This window comes from Populus nigra, chromosome 13 (genome assembly GCF_951802175.1).
Source record: "Populus nigra chromosome 13, ddPopNigr1.1, whole genome shotgun sequence".
NCBI classification, from domain to species: Eukaryota; Viridiplantae; Streptophyta; class Magnoliopsida; order Malpighiales; family Salicaceae; genus Populus; species Populus nigra.
The window spans coordinates 5,181,783-5,199,070 of record NC_084864.1 but is presented as its reverse complement, the minus strand read 5'-3'; the positions used below and the strand labels follow the sequence as shown (position 1 = coordinate 5,199,070).

Here is a 17,288-nt window from a genome sequence, read left to right as displayed (position 1 = left end):
ACCATCAGATTAAATTGAAAATTTATGAGGGATCTTAAAATATATTAAATAAATTCTGGTTAAAATTTTAGAATAAACGGAGTTTTGGTAATGCTAACAAAAAAAATGATCATTATATATATATATATATATATATAACCCACACTCCACCACAGGTCAAATATTTTAAAATTATCTATGTAGGTTTTTTCAACGCATTTTCATACTTCAAAAAATATAACAAATTAAAAAGTTTATGTATACATGTAATTAAATAAGCTAAGAATTATGTTCGTTAATAAATCAATAAAAAAATTATTAATGACACCTAAAAACAAAACTTGAAAAACCGAGAAACAAATGTAGATTAATACATTGAATCTTAAAAATAGAACGTTAAACGTTAAATTGATTGAATAAAATAAAAAGACAAAAAATAATAACATATAAGGCTATATATATATATATATATAAAGAATATCATCTAAAAATAAATATTTTTTATTTTAAAAAACATAGTTTATCTATATAAAAAATAAAAACAAAACCATATATGAATCAGAAAAACCACTCTGAAAATTAAGCACATAACAAAAAAATCAATATTGTTTAAAAGAGGCTCCTGAACAAAAAAAAAAAAGAAAGGAAGTTTTATATATTTTTTTTTAGTTTTTTTAACCAGTCAAGTCACTTTATTTCCTTTTAATTGCATTATTTAAAGTTATATTTTCATGGCAACCATAGTTATCAAACCCGACTTGAGGGTTGATCCGGTTAAGGGGCTGAGGAAAAATTGAAAAAAAATATATTGAGGTTTTAATATTTTATATGAAAAATTAAAATACAATCCATGTGGATATAAGCTATACATGCATGTTGTAAACAATTAAGTTTAAAAAATTATTTCAAAAGATTTTTTTATCTCACATTGGAAAGATACTATCTTATTTTTCTAAGTTGAAGTATTTAAATCAAAAATATTTTTTATTTCACATGTAAAAAACATAACTTATTTTTTTTGAACATAGAAATATATATTAAATAACTTTCTAGTATTTATATAGTGAACTTTAAAATTAGTTAATAACCAAATAAAAAATATAAAAAAACAAGAGTATTTGAATAGAAAAAAAAATACATTTTTTAAAAAATCTATACTAAATTTTTATCAAGCCACTCAAGTTCTGAATTGACAAGGAGGTTCAGCTCGTTTACTCAGGCAAGTTGCAAGCGCAGATTTTGAAGAAGGACCCTTCCTTCCAGTTTGTCTCATCTTGACCGATCATGCTATGAAACCTAACTAATTGATGCTGAGTTGCGAACACGAGTTTGCTGGATCCGCCATGGATATCGATCTACCTACCATTCATGAGTTTTTGGAGATCCGTTTCATCAATCTGAAAGCTCATATATGCATGCAAGGACGTTGAATAGCAGGTTTGGGAAAAAGTCTTATATAACGTGTTGGGACTTGTATTTTCGCCCCCGAACAGGGTTCCATTGCTTGTTTATTAAATCCTTGTTTCTGACGTGATCAGAATAATGCATGAATTTGGTGATCAGATTAAATATAAAAATAATGTCATTGCCTGTTTAAGAGATCCAGTTGAAGCCCTAGCATTTAAGAATTCTCATTTAGACAAATTCCCTTTTTATTATTTTGGAATAATTAATTCTATTTAATAACACAAAACCATTCTTTTCCATTTTCTTTTTGTTTTTCTTTTTTCAATTAAAAATTAGAATATCTGTTCATTTGTTGAGAATGTGTTGAGAACGGAAGAAAAAACTTTTCCCATAAGAAAAAAAGAAATATGTCAAGATTATAAATATTTTCCAAAAAAAAATTCAAAATCATAATTTATAATAGTTATCTTAATAGTTTATATTTATAACAATTTAAAAATAAAATATTAAATTTTTTCATTCAAATAAGATTTTCATGAAAATGTTATACTTATTAACTCACACAATAAAAGATCTTTTATATTATATTTATAAAAAAAAGTAAGTTTATGACAATAACTAAAAATGAAAATATATATAAAAAACTAATATTTTACATTGTCCAAAATTCTATATATAAAAGAAAAATATTAAGTCAGTCATCATTTTAGATTTTTTATTTGAAAAATAATAAAAAACTTTTAAAGAAAAACTTTGAACAGCCTTTAAAATATTTGTCAAATTTAGTATAAATTTGAAACACTATAAAACTCTAGATGAGGGAATATTCCATTTGAATAGAAAGTCTTCTTTTTATTTTTATTTATGCTTTGATTTTTTTTTCAGAAAATTGAAGTATTACTATGTTTTTTAACAGCCCTTTAACTTCAGAAAGTTTAAAACTTTTGTATCCTAAAAAACTATCATTTTTCTCTGTGTTTGAAATAAATTACAATCTTGTTCTTTATTATTGTCGTATAATAAATTATTATTAACAATTAATTAATTATTCCAATAAATTAAAAAATATTATATTGTTAAAAGGGATATCTAAATATTATAGATGATTATTGGTAGAGCTCAAGCATCAAGTAGGTACTTCGCTATCTTATATAATATATTTTAGGACTTGTTTTAACTGAGTTTATATAAATTTATTAAATAGGTATTGTTTTGTTGATAAATATGGAATTAGGTGTAATAAAAGGGATTGAAGTTGACTAGTATTCATGGAATATGGTATATTAGAGGCATTAAAATTTTTTGACGACTAGAATGTTGTTAAAGTTGACTAGTGTGATATTTTGAGGAATAATGAATGTGACAGAATGTTTAATGGGTAGATATATCCAACAACACTAAGGATGATTTTCTTCTCATTTTCCATTGTAATCACTGATTCTTCAACAACTCTTCATATAATGACCCTGATTTTCTATATTATTTTTTATGATACAATGAAAATTTTCAATGTATTTTTTTTCATTTCTAATAAAATTTTGATAGAATCCCCCTTAATAATAGCAATACCAAGTTATCAACAATCATAACATGTCTTTTCGACCAACACATCAATGTCATTGTATTATCATAAGTCTCCTTGACTTCAATCCACTATTAACATCTATAAAAAAGAGTAATCAAGATGATTAGGATGATCAAAGCTTATGAATATATTTGGTAAAATCTTTCTAACCTTGTAGAGTTTAAAAGTAGAGATAAAGTCAAAAGATAAAGTTTTAACAATGTAGATAAAATTTCAAATATGTAATGATATATAACTACATAATTAAAAAGAATCTTCTAAATGTTACATGAAATTCTAATGTATATAAGATATTTTTTTTAAAGCTTTGTATAATGTGGCGACAAACATCTACTACTCTATATGAGGTTGAGACGTATTTGATGTTACATAAAATACACCCAACTTATTTAATGGATCATCACATTCATATATTTAATTGCATTATTTATTATTTATACAAAGCTATTATCACTAAGAACCATAATTTAGTCGATTTCTAGTCATCCAATAATTGATATTACAAGTCTTTCACTGGTGACTAATTTCTTATATTCCTAGTCATTAGACATACCGACACTGTTAGTTTTCAAATTAGAAAACTAATCAATTCATATCCCGATTGTTAAACACGCTAACACCATTAATTTCTAGGCCAAGAATATAATCAATTTTAAACTCTCAGTCGTCAGATATGTTGACGCCATTAGTTTCCAAACTAGGAAACTAATCAATAAAAATCTTGGTCCTAGTCGTCAGACAAGCTGACACCATTAGTTTCCGAACCAAGAAACTAATCAATTACATCTTGATTATCAGATACATTGACGCCATTAGTTTCAAACTAGGAAACTAATCAAATAAAATTCCTGGTCATCAGAAGGTCAATTGCTAAGAATTTCAATACTCTATTTGAGTGCCACACACATTTCTTCTTTCAGCTTTTTGTATCATAGCCAATATTGATTTGTTATCTCATTTAGATATCAATTCAATATTACAATCTTTTCTTCTAGCTTTTCTTATAACAACCAATATCCATCTAATATCTCACTAAGATATCAACTTAATACTACATATCTTTTCTTCTGATTTTTCACATAAAAGTCAATATCCATCTGATATCTCACTCAAATATCAATTCAATATTACATATATTTTCTTCCAGCTTTTCACATAAAAGCATATATCCATCCAATATCTCACTCAGATATCAATTCAATACTACATATATTTTCTTCTAGATTTTTTCAGTCATCACACACATTGATGCCATTAGTTTTTAAACTAGAAAACTAATCAATTAAATTCCTATTTTCAATTCATTATATACTTCTAACGTAATGGATATACTTGTAGTTACATAAAATTCAAGAATAAGATTATAATCAGTTTAACGAGGCATAAGATGCTTATCAATACACATCAGGTACTCATATACATTCCAATAATATAATGACTAATTTGATACATAACAATGCACGAAAGGTATTTATATCTTTTCTAGTAATATCATGACTAATTTGATGCATAGCAGTGCACATAAGGTACTCATATCCATTCAAACATTATCATAACTAATTGATCCATATCAAAGAATGCAAAGTACTCATATCCATTTCAATATTATCTTAACCAATTTGATTCATACTAATATACATAAGGTACTCATATCCAATCCAGTATTAGCGTAGCACTACAACAACAAATTTTGATATTTATCAATAAGTTTACATGGATTAAAAAGATAAGGTGCGAGGCACCTACCTGCTCTTTCGTCTGAACACCTACTTGTAACACCTCTTCTATTTTGGATTAAAAGACATCATAAGTATCATTTCATAACTTTACCATAACATGAATTCTCATAAGATTATTGAAATTTCATTCACACAAGTTCATTAGTATGAATTCATTTTCCTTCAACTAATTCTCTCATTACACTTTTTATCCCATTTCATTACTCTAGAGCATTGTTTCATATTTTAATCATAAGTAGAGTTCAAGACCTCGGTTTTGAACGTGACTTGACTCTTTTGAAAGATAAGACACTAATCTATAATTTTATTGAAGGGTAGAAAACCCAATTTTATCCTTAGAGTACCCAATGTCATCTGTTATTATACTTAATGAAAATTGTCCAGCAAGGTTGAATTCAACCTGCCTTCGTTTTTTTAAAGTCATATAGGGAGTTATATAGTTCCAAATTCATCAAGACTAGTTCCATTCGAAAGTTAACATCCATGCCTACAACTTTTGTAAGGAACTAACTCCAAATTATATTGTTTTAGGGCTTAACTTAAACCATCATAGTAGTGCTTACAATCTATCTAGTTTTATAACCCTTACTTGGTTTTTGGTTTATATTTGGAGTTATACAACTCCAATTTAAGTACGATCAAATTTTTTTGAAAGGTAACACCCATACCTGCAACTTTTATGAAGAAAATCAATTTCAAATTATATCATTTTAAGGTTCAACATGAACAATAACAATAGCATCTAAAATTTATTTAGTATTTATGTTGGTTTAGACCCTTACTCGGTATGTGGCTTATATTGAAGTTATAAAACTTCAAATTAAGTAAGGGCAGTTTCATTTGAAAGGAAACATTCATGCCTACGAAGTTTGTTAAGAAACCTATTTCACATTTTATTATTTTCAATTCCTAATCTCATTGAGAAGTTAGGTGAGAAAGTTGTCCAATTTATCAATCTATGGATTTGAAAAACAACCAAATATTATATATCACATGTAAGTACAATCCCCCTATCAACCAAATTTGTCCAGCCTTATGGTTAGGTGTTTTCAATGATTAATATAATTTCTTCTAGTTTACCCCTTTCTCATGCTAACCTAACCCATCAAATCACTTAATGACTCTTATGACCTTTATACATCCTTGTTAAACATTTAGCATTAACATTTTCACACCAATCTGGCCAACCCTTTAGGGGTAGGAATCCTACCTTATTTGTCTTAATTTCTTCCATTATTCCTTTGGTTTTAGTTTTTTATTGTCATTCTAATGTATTTACTATATGTTCCTTCCATGCTTTTCACCAAACACCCTTCCATGTATTCAAGAACACACCATTCTTCCACTTACTCAAGGTTTCATTTTTAATCACAACTTATACTACCCAAGACTTATTAACTTTAAGCATTACCACATTTAATTCATACATTTCCTTTCCTTCTTTGTTAAAGGTTAGTCGCTTCTAATATTAGGGGTTTTCACTTGATTTTTTTTCTTCATTTGTTTTGTGTCCTTTTATTGTCACTTAACATGTTTTTTCAATCAATCTTCCATTATAAAAAATTTATACAAACCCTAACACCCACAATTTCATTTTCATCAAACATGTATTCAATCAAGTTTTTTAAATTTTGTTGAAATTACTAGCTAATTCAAAAGGCAATAAATAATTAACCATAAATCATATGTTGCAACCCCACGATCAATATATAGCATTCAGTGTCTTACACAAAATAACTCAAAAATAAAAATGATCCAATGGTTAAATTAGACAAGATTGCCTTTATACTTGACAGACTTGGAAATTAGAGCTTCTAGACCCTTACTATTAAAGATGAACAATTTCTTCCTGGTGGCTTTATTTCAAACACCATGCATACGTAATAACCTGAGATTATGAACCTCTCTTTCCAATTGCGTAGCAATCTAATGATAGATGAGGGAGAAACACGGTGCTGGAGTTGACTAATCTAAAGCAAGAAATCCCAGCTTTGTACAGTTTCACCTTGCTGGTTGTAACTTCCTAAGGAAATCTAGTTGTGGAATACCCAACGATTAGATTATAGATGAGGTTGAGTAAAACACCTTATCCAAAAATTGGATTGATCTGACGGTGGAAGACGACAAGATGGGCCTCACAACAATGCTTGTCTTGCTTCCATTTTATCTCCAACTTCTTCTTCTTCTTCTTCTTAAGAATCCCTTGCTTCTCCTTCCAGCTATTCCATTTTTTGAAACCATCCCTCTCTCTCTCTTTCATACTAAAAGTCTGTTCTTCCTTTTACTTGACCATACTTCCTTTCAAGGCTTCTTCATGGCAGCACATGCAAGATGTTTAGGTGATGAGACAATAAGGACTTGGTTCCTTATTTTAAGGGTGGTTGGCCAAACCTAATGGGAGATAAGGCATGAAAGTTTTATCTTCCATTTTCTTTTATACCCCTACTAATGAGCTTAAGTCTTGTTTGGTTATCCCTTAAAAATTTTCCTCTATTTTTATGTACTGTATTAAAAATAGTTTTACAATGTTCCATTCGACTTCCAATAAAATCTCATTGTTTAGGATTATCTACTCGATTTCAACCCATATATTTTGTTCCACATCTTGTTATACTCGATTTCAACCCATATATTTTGTTCCACATCTTGTTATAAATTTTACCTATTAGAATTTCTACTAAGTCATCCACATATTTTAATTATAGTTTAACAAGGTTTCATACTTCAATTTAGTCCTTAATTTACCTAAACTAGAGAGGTAAAAAGAAGCTCTAATTAATGGTGTCTTTAACTATTCCTTGTGGAAAAGGGTGCATACTACTTTGACATAACTTTTCTTAGCATTAAACAGGCAATGGAAAACTATATTCTAGCGGAAGAAGATGACATGATAGACAAGGACACCTCATTTCCACTCACACATATCAGAGTCTCCTTAAAGCCATTGGTCTCTCATCAAAGCATTTAAAAGGAGCACTAAGAGGCACATTCATGATCTCCAGATATTTCCTAAGCTCTTAACTACACCTTTGACTACCATAAGTACTAAGGAGCTAGTTGTCAAAACGGAAAAATTTATACAATATCTTTCTTATATGAAAAATGACATGAACATGAGGAATCGTAATAAGTTCTACCTTTTTCTCCATGATCATAAGCATAACACTAATGAATGCCACGGCTTGAAGAAAAAAGATAGAAAGATTGATCACCAATGGTTACCTCCAACAGTTTGTGAAAAAAGAAGTAAAACTAGAGTAAGAAATGAGAGAAGTTTGCATACTTGATAAGGTATATGAGATCAGATAATCTTTGAATTATTTCTCAAAATTGTATCTATTTTTTAAACATTTCAAATAAAAAATGGTAATTTTTCTCCATATCTCCAATGTCTCCAATAAAAATCTCCATGTTTAAAAAAGTATCTCTATGAAAAATATCCATAATGAGATCTTCATGTCTCCATTAAATCTCCACACATGTCTCTAATATTTCAAAAGGATCAGGGAGATTAAGATTTAGGGTATACATAGCACCCTAGTTGTTTAGGTCTAGCCCAAATGACTAGGTTTCTTCCCCTCTTCCTCATACACTTTTTCCCTTTTTTGTCTTAGTATATAGGCTATCACACACTTGAACATTTTTTTAATCCCAAGGAGTCCGATCAAAGCACCATAAACCATCCACGCATATAAAATTTTCTATGTTTTATTAATAAATTCTCTCACTTTTATACAAAATTGACATCATATTTCTAGTCAGTAGCCGTCATGCAAAACATGAACCACATTCTATGCAAAGCATGCATCTCTTTTCTCACAAATGGTAATTTTTTGCTAAAGTGTCACTGAAAATCACCAATCTCTTCATTAATGGCTGAGCTAAATACTGTAACCAATAATGTTACCAATGTTTCTACCAATAAATTATCATGCAACTCTACACATCCTAAAGTAAGCTGACATAACAAAAAATCTGTAAATATTTTGGGTCATCAGGTAAAGATGAGGAGATTTTAAATTCAACAATTAGAGCACCTCACACATTTTTTCCGGCTCTTCACATTATTTCTTTTAAATGTTTTTCTCATTCCTCTCCTACAGTTATTGATTTAAGAATTATAGAGTCTCTCGTTCCTTACAAGAGACTTGTTTTTTCAAGAATAACAAAGTTCGGACACAAAATCTATATTCAAGTCTGTATGTCTTGGCTCATGATGATTGCAGCTCTTAATTTCTATGTCAAGTTTTTTAAAGAATTTATTACTGCTTTAGACAAAAGCTGCTTCTTTTGAGGTCTTCAGTTGTTTTTTGCACACCCTGTATTTAACATGAGCGAAGAGTTACTTTCTTGATCTTCCCACCATTGTTTGGAAGGACGAGACACTGATTATGCTTATCTGCATCCTCATTTCCAGTAAGTTTCGCAGCTGGTTTCTTGGAGAATTACTAACGTTAGCATCAAGCCAATGCATAACTTCCAAACTTGTTGAAATTTATGCGTCGACTTGATGTTAATGTTAGTATTTCTATACGAAACCAGTTGCGAAACTTGTAAGCCTTCGAGATAGCCTTCTTTCTCATGATCTGATCTAACGTATTAGATGCCGTGAAAAGATGGTTGTCATCATTAAAATAAATAAATAAATTACAGATTATTGGTGCTCTCTTCCGCAAACTTGTACACCCCTGATTTCCTAGTTGAACTCCACAGCCTAATTAAAGAAGAAAGTTCCGATCTCATCTTTTGACAATAATCAGCATTAGCGCCGAAATACACATTAATACTAATGTATTTTATGAATATATCATATCGATTCATAATTAAGATTTTAAAACATTCTGTTCAATTTTTGTACAGGCAATGTTTAAAAATATTCTTGACGATCGATCGGAAGAAAAAAACAAATCTAATGTGAGGATTTTCATCTTATTGAATTATATGTAAACCAATAAATAAAAATTGGTGTCAGAATTTTGCAATGCAAAAAAAAAAAAAAAACACCCTTAAACAATGCTCGTTATTATGTACATAATATATAGTTTTTTAATTTGTATGTCTTAAAACATATTATAAATATGCTGCTTCGTTTAGATTTTCTTATATATATATATATATATATATATATATATATATATATATATATACACGCGCTCCACTGCAGGTCAAATATTTTATTTTTTATAAAAAATTATCTATGCAGGTTTTTTCAATGCATTTTTATACTTCAAAAAATATAACAAATCAAAAAATTTATGTGCACATGTAATTAAATAAACTCAAAATTATGTGCGTTAATAAATCAATAAAAAATCATTAATGATATCTAAAAACAAAACTTGAAAAACCGAGAGAAAAATATAGATTAAGATATTGAATCTTAATAACAGGACATTAAATTGATTGAATAAAATAAAAAGAAAAAAAATAACATGTAAGGTTACATATATTAAGAATATCATCTAAAAATAAATATTTTTTTATTTTCAAAAACATAGTTTATTTATATAAAAGATAAAAATAAAACCATAGATGAACCAGAAAAACCACTACGAAAATTAAATACATAACAAAAAAATCATTATTTTTTAAAAGAGGCCCCTGAACAAAATAAAAGAGAAGAGGTTTTGTCTATTTTTTTAGTTTTTAGTTTTTAAACCGGTGACGTCACTTTATTTCTTTTCAATTGTATTTTTTAAAGTTATATTTTCATGGCAACCATAGTTATCAAACCCGGCTTAGCAATTGATCCGGCTAAGGAGTTGGGTCCGGGGGTTACACGGGTTAACTTGGGTCAACCCGGAAAATTTGAAAAAAAATATTTGAGGTTTTAATATTTTATATGAAAAATTTAAGAAACAATCCATGTGGATATAGGCTATACATGTTGTAAACAATTAAGTTTAAAAGATTATTTCAAAAGGTTTTTTTATCCCATATTGCAAAGATATTATCTTATTCTTCTAAGTTGAAGTATTTAAGCCAAAAAGGTTTTTTTATCCCATATGAAAAAAACATAACTTTTTTCTTGTGAACATAAAGTATATATACTAAAGTGTTTCAAATCCCACATTGTAAAAATAAAACTTTCTTCTAATATTTATATAGTGAACTTTGAAATGAGTTGGTAACCAACAAAAAAATATGAAAAAATAGGGATCTCTAGGTAAGAGAAAAAACACATTTGAAAAAAAAGGTCTCTACAGAGTTTTTGCCGAGTCGCCCGAGTTTTGGGTTGACCCGGAGGGTTGGCTGGTTTACTTGAGGCCAATTGCAGGCCTGGATTTTGAATGAAACTGACTCGACTAAGGCCCCGAGTCACCTGAAAATTTTTTAAAAAAATATCTGATGTTTTAATATTTTATATGAAAAATTAAGAAACAATCCATGTAGATATAAACTATACATGTTGTAAATAAAAAAGCTTAAAAGATTATTTCAAAAGGTTTTTTATCCCACATTGAAAATATACTATCTTATTCTTTTAAGTTGAAGTATTTAAACTAAAAAGATTTATTATCTAACAATGAAAAAACATAACTTTTTTTTTGTGAACATAGAGTATATATATACTAAAGGGCTTCAAATCTCACATTGAAAAAATAAAATATTTTTCTAGTATTTATATAGTGAACTTTGAAATGAGTTAGTAACCAATTGAAAATTATGAAAAAAAAAGAAAGGTCTTTGAGTAAGAGAAAAAACACATTTGAAAAAAAAGGTCTTTATCGAGTTTTTGTCGGGTCTCCCGAGTTCCAGGTTGACCGGTTTACTTCGGGCCAATTATAGGGCTGGATTTTGAATGAAACAAACTCGACCAACCCTATTAAGTTCTGATGGTAGCAGGCCCCTACACAATTGGGTCTTGCTGGGAGCAGAAGCGAAGTGTATTGGGTCTTGCTGGACAACAAGACCCACCACTATTGGGTCTTGATAGGCAGTAGAGCCCAAGGCTATTAGGTCCTGCTAGGCTGCAGAGCCGAATAGAATTGGGTCTGGATGGACAACCAGAACCAAGGATGTTGGGTCTTGCTTCCGAAGCCACACCCAACTAGCTCTGCTGAAAGAGCCAATGCAATTTGATGTGGCTACTAATTGTAAGTCCGGATTTTGAATGAAACAGACTTGACCAACCCTATTAAGTCCTGTTGGTAGCGGGGCCCAACATAATTGGGTCCTCTACTAGCGGGCCTAGCTATATTGAGTCATGCTAGGTTGAAGAGCCTAATAAAGTTGGGTCTGGACAACCAGAACCAAGAATGTTGGATCTGGCTCCGCAAAAAGAGCCAATGTAATTGGGTCTAGTTGTGTAACCAGACCCAATAGCATTGTTATTTTTTTAAAAAAATTTTTTAAAAAAATATATTGAGATAATTTTTTTTATTTTGTAAAATCTATTTTTTATATCATCACTTAAAATACTTAAGATATATTGGAAATATCTTAAAAGGAAAAAAAAATTAAGGGGAAAGAAATTAGTTGTTAGTGTATTGAGCGCTACTCTATTATGTTTTAATTTATAGTGCTACTCTAGAAAATACTTTGTTTAAAGATAGTGATGATGCATATATATATCACGTGTGTTTAACCTAACTCAAGCATTTTTACATTTTAAAAAACAAATTGTTATTGATCGGCTGTAGAGTGCAAGCCAATATGCTAGTTAGTTATCATATTATTACATAACAATTATTTTGTAAATTGTTTCTGTTAAAAAATATATCGATATAATATATTTATTTTTTAAAATTTATTTTTTATATCATCATATCAAAATAATATAAAAACATCAAAAAATATTAATTTAAAGTTAAGAAAAAAATAAATAATTCTTAAAATTTTAAAAAATATTTTTAGGGCCCAAGGCTATTGGGTCCTGCTGGCAGCAGGGCCCAGTGCTAATGAGCCCTATTGGTTTGCAAGACCTAATAGATCTTAGGCCCAGTGCTACTGCTGCAGTATTGTGGTGTGGTGATTTATAACCCTAAGGTGGTCGATGAGCATTAGATTGTGACTGACTGTCAGACTTCCAAGCTTGATTCTGCTGTCTCAACTTAGGACACTGAGCCTTCCAATGACCTTTCTGCTTACAGAAACTGCACTCATCGAAGTCAACCCTTGTGTAAGGCTTGTTCTGATGATTAGAGAATGACTTAGAAGGTACTGCTAGTACAGAAGGATTCAAAGCAGAAAGAATTCCCTTTTCAGAATAAGACTGAAGACGTATTTCTTCAGCCAATAACTCACTGACAACAGAGTCAACAGAAGGTAGTGGAGAACGATGCAGAATTGAACCTCTAAGTCTTTCGAAGTCACTGCGAAGTGCTGTTAAAAATTGTACCAATCATTGCTGCTCTCTACGCTTAATATAGGCACCACATGCCTTTAATTCTGCTGATTTTGTAAGAGCCAATTGATCCCAAAGATCTGTCATAGCAGAATAAAACTCTTGAATACTCATATTCTTCTGATGAAGAGCTCGTATGTCATTCTCTAATTGATACTATTTTACAAAATTTGATTGCGTGAATAACTTTTGTAGATGATCCCAAACCTCTTTTGGTGTCTCATACTTCGCCAACTGCGTACCTATCGAATGCTCAACAGAATTGTTGATCCAAGTAATGATCTTTGCATTATTTGCTTCTCATGTATCTATCAAAACAGCATCCCCCTCCTCAATATTCTTAGGTATCATATAAGAAAATTTCGCATTACATAGCTCCAATACGAATAGTTCTTCCCATCCAACCTCACATTCATAGACTGAAGCAAATTATCTCTTTCAGTAGCCATAATTAACAATCACATAGAATCAGAATGCAAAAGTAGCGGAAAACAAAATACTAAATTGCAGAAACTGAATAGAGATTGCAGAAACGAAACAAATATTTTCTCAAAATTATACGATTACTCCAAAACACAAAACAAATTTGTAGAAACTGAACGCAAATACCGAATTGCAAAGGCTGAAGGGAAGACGAAATACCAAAATAATTGCAGAAACTGACGAAATACCAAATTTTATAGAAGCGGAAGACAAAATCTCACTCCAAAAATTTTTATGAATGCATAGTCTTACTCTAAATATAAATAATATATATAGGTTAAATTAAAAATATTATTCTATTTTTAATAAATAAAACTACATAAATATTATTTAATAGAAGGAAACCATAAGAAGGCTGTTATAATGATATGGCCAGGGTTCTTGAAAAGGACTTTACTATTGATGAAGCAAGTTCCCTCATACCAGAAATTGCAAAAGCGGGCCTACGAGAGATATGAACTCTACATACTGATATCGCATACCGATGGGAAGGAAAAATGGCACCACTCCTCCTTACTGATTCTAATCTTTTTTTCTTCTATTTCTCAGCCTATTCTTTCTTTTTTGGGTGGAGGTCCGTATCAAAGATAGCTCATTCTTCATGATTCAATCCCAACTCTTCATATGGGTTCTTTTCTAAGGAGTTTGTTTACAAGCATGGTACTCAACTTCTTGGGACAGCCAGCACCTGGTTCCTATTGGATATTGGTTTCTATACTCTCAATTTAACCCAGAAAGATGTATACCCAGCTGCTGGATTGCTTAATAAGGCCTCCTCAATGAATGCTTTAGAGGAGATGTACCATCTCTCCAAGGCAATGTCCTTAATCGCGCTTGTTGCAATTGTTCCTGGTTACTGGTTTACTGTGTTCTTCATCGATAGGATCGGAAGGTTCATAATCCAGCTTGGCGGCTTCCTTCTGATGTCCATTTTCATGGCAATTCTCGGATTCAAGTATGGGGATCTTAGAGGGGAGAAAAAGGCATGCGGCCCAGATTCGAATAAGGATTTTTTGTGGGTCTTGCTGTGAACTGGGCCAATTCTAGTGAGTCTCTATTGGATCTTGTTATCCAGGGCTCAATTCTACTTAATTTGCTTTTGGATTTGAGGGGTAGCTCGAATCTAATGTTTTTGGTTCAGCTATTCAGCCTGAACTAACAACAATTATTAAGTAGACATAAAAAAAAACAATGTTTTTTATAAACATTAGAGTATCATCTAGTATCATTTGCAGGGTAATGAGTCTATATCTACAGTAAATACATAATTTTTTTATATATATATTAAAGTATATATATAATTTATTAAAATGATGAAAGATGAAAATGTTATTATATTTAATAATTTATATACCAAAAATCCAAGACACAATTCCTTAAAAGTTTGTATGTGTGGATTCCTAAACTCATAGTGAAAGGTTTATTGGTAATTTACTTTTAAATAAAAGCTTTAACCTAATTGGTACAAAGCTTACAAGAGATGCAGGGGTGTTTTTCGTTTGCCCCGTGTCCTGTCCAAGGCATCATTCTCGATCTTAGGCCTAGATTATTGGGCTTTTAAAGTATTGAACCACTCCATTTGACAAAAATGGGCTAAGCCACTGCAAAAAAATCTTTTAAAAACAGCCCTGACTCTGAATTGCAAGAAAGGCGTTGAAACCAGACAGCAGCGGAGAAGGAACGGGATAACTAACCACTCGATGGAGATAACGAAAGCAACAGCAACATCAACATTAGCAGCAGCAATTCACAATCTTTCCTTAAGCTCCTTGTCTTCAACAATTAGACCTCGACCTCGACCTCATTCACATTCTAGTTTTTCTAAATTCCCTCTTGTGTCTCGGCCAACGTCTCTCACCGCTACTTGCTCTCTTCCCAATGAAACAACTACTTCCAGTGAGTCATTGAATTATGTTTTGTTTCATGTTTTGTGAACTGGGTTTTGGTTGTTCTTGCTTTCTTTCGTTGTCTTTTGTCTTTCCAAATTTTTGTTATTGAGTTAGGCTTTTTTGTACAGCAACAAAGGTTGCTGGTGCTGACACTTCTCTTCAAGTGAAGGTGGATTTTCCTATACTTTTTATCTACCCTTTTGAGTATTTATGTTTGCGTTAGAATTGAAATGATTGTGTTTTTAACTGTGAAATTTTCAGAAGAGAGCAGCTGATTTGTCCCCTGAATTGAAGGGAACTTCTATTTTCCTTTTAGGTAATAATTATTTTTGTTTTTAACATTGATCAATTCTCTTAGAGAGTTAATCTAACGATAAATTGTTATTATGGGATGGTTTGCTTTTGATATGGAGGAATGAGAGGTCCTCTAAAAACCAATTTGGGTATTCTTTTGGCGGATGCATTGAGATATTATTATTTTGACAGGTATGGATTATGGTTGTGTTTTTGTTGTTAAGATAATTGAAGGAATTGCACTATGGTTGATAGTTCAAATTACTCATGTAGTTACATTATTATTCTGTTTTCAGTGATAGTTTGGTTGAGGAAGCTGCCGGTGGTGAATTTGCTGCCAGATCTTTGAAGGAGAGAGATGAGAAGGGATTTCGCGATTCTGAGGTGAATGTTTTTTAGGCTTGTATTCGTATTTGCTTATGTTTGTTCTTGAGACTGGCACGATATTGGTACAGCAACATTCAGAATGGGTGTTATGTAGTTGTATTATTGATTGAGGATTATAATTTGACGTCGTCGACGTGGCATTTTGCAACAGACTGAAGTATTGAAGCAGCTAACATCTATGGGTCGGCTCGTGGTATGTGCTGGAGATGGTGCAGTTCAAAGTTCAACCAACCTGTATGAACATGATCATTGATTGTACTGGTTTGTGTTTAATTTTGTGTGCAAAATTCCAATGGACAGTATTTTGTAACTAATACGAGTTGAAAGTTCCTTTGATTTTTTTTGTAGGGGACTTCTGAGACATGGGATCTCACTATGGATTGATGTACCCTTGGAAATTGTTGCAAGGGAGATGGTTGAAGACAAGACTCAACTTGCTGCCTCAGAATCTCATTCAGAGGTTTTTTCTTCATTCTCAGCTTATTAATTATTTAACCTAAGTGATATGCTTCATGCTTGAAAGATTTTCATTGTCAAACCATATTTTTTTGGGAACCCCGTGCATTCCTAATTTCTGATAGATTTGCTCACCAGGTGTTAGAGCAGGTAGTCGCTACATATGAAGAGCTGAGAGCTGGTTATGCTACAGCTGATGCGAAAATTTCGCTCCAGAGTATATCTCCGCAATTTATCTTTGCTTGTCCTAGAGGAATTCAGGTTTTGTACGGTTTCTAATTGCTTCATGTTTTTTGCAGATATAGCTGTCAAATTAGGTTATGATGAACTGGATTCGGTAACAACGGAGGACTTGGCATTGGAGGTGAAGATGCAAAACATTTCATTGTGAAGATTTTCTTAGTTATACTGGTACCCTAAAAGTGAGGTTTCTTCCTTCTGTTTGAAACTTTCAGGTACTCAAGGAGATAGAAAAACTGACAAGAGTAAAGAAAATGATGGAAGAGGCAGCAAGACCTTTTTAGCAAACTCTAGCTGTGTTTTCAACACACGTAACAATTTTTCATGAGCTTATGTTTTCATGGTATGCCATTAAATGTGCAGTTTTATCCTGCAATTGTTTGTAATCGAAGATTGGCATATGAGGTTACATGGTTTGAATTGAAACTCACACCCTTGGTCAATTACACATATCAGTAGATATATCTGTTTTTAATTGTTCA

At 31.0% G+C, this 17,288-nt stretch overlaps 2 protein-coding genes across 2 annotated transcripts; both read left to right on the top strand.

The window, feature by feature from the left end:
• The first annotated feature begins 13,908 nt into the window (after positions 1–13,908).
• On the top strand, positions 13,909–14,571 carry LOC133671525 (low affinity inorganic phosphate transporter 8-like). Its single transcript, XM_062092290.1, has 2 exons — positions 13,909–13,977; positions 14,182–14,571. Exons 1-2 carry the CDS (start codon positions 13,909–13,911, stop codon positions 14,569–14,571), a joined length of 459 nt encoding a protein of 152 aa, XP_061948274.1.
• Positions 14,572–15,168: 597 nt separating this feature from the next.
• On the top strand, positions 15,169–17,288 carry LOC133670884 (probable inactive shikimate kinase like 1, chloroplastic). The gene is made up of 10 exons (XM_062091478.1): positions 15,169–15,436; positions 15,558–15,598; positions 15,691–15,745; positions 15,843–15,915; positions 16,020–16,107; positions 16,262–16,344; positions 16,459–16,570; positions 16,705–16,783; positions 16,866–16,930; positions 17,022–17,288. Exons 1-10 carry the CDS (start codon positions 15,241–15,243, stop codon positions 17,088–17,090), a joined length of 861 nt encoding a protein of 286 aa, XP_061947462.1. The 5' UTR covers positions 15,169–15,240; the 3' UTR covers positions 17,091–17,288.

Bases quoted from the DNA above. Each gene is read 5' to 3' on its own strand.
- LOC133671525 (XM_062092290.1), top strand. From the start codon at position 13,909: ATGGCCAGGGTTCTTGAAAAGGACTTTACTATTGATGAAGCAAGTTCC. The intron at 13,978-14,181 runs GCGGGCCTACGA...TTCTTTTCTAAG, and splicing joins TCATACCAGAAATTGCAAAA to GAGTTTGTTTACAAGCATGG.
- LOC133670884 (XM_062091478.1), top strand. From the start codon at position 15,241: ATGGAGATAACGAAAGCAACAGCAACATCAACATTAGCAGCAGCAATT. The intron at 15,916-16,019 runs GTATGGATTATG...TTCTGTTTTCAG, and splicing joins AGATATTATTATTTTGACAG to TGATAGTTTGGTTGAGGAAG. The intron at 16,784-16,865 runs GTATATCTCCGC...TGTTTTTTGCAG, and splicing joins TGCGAAAATTTCGCTCCAGA to ATATAGCTGTCAAATTAGGT.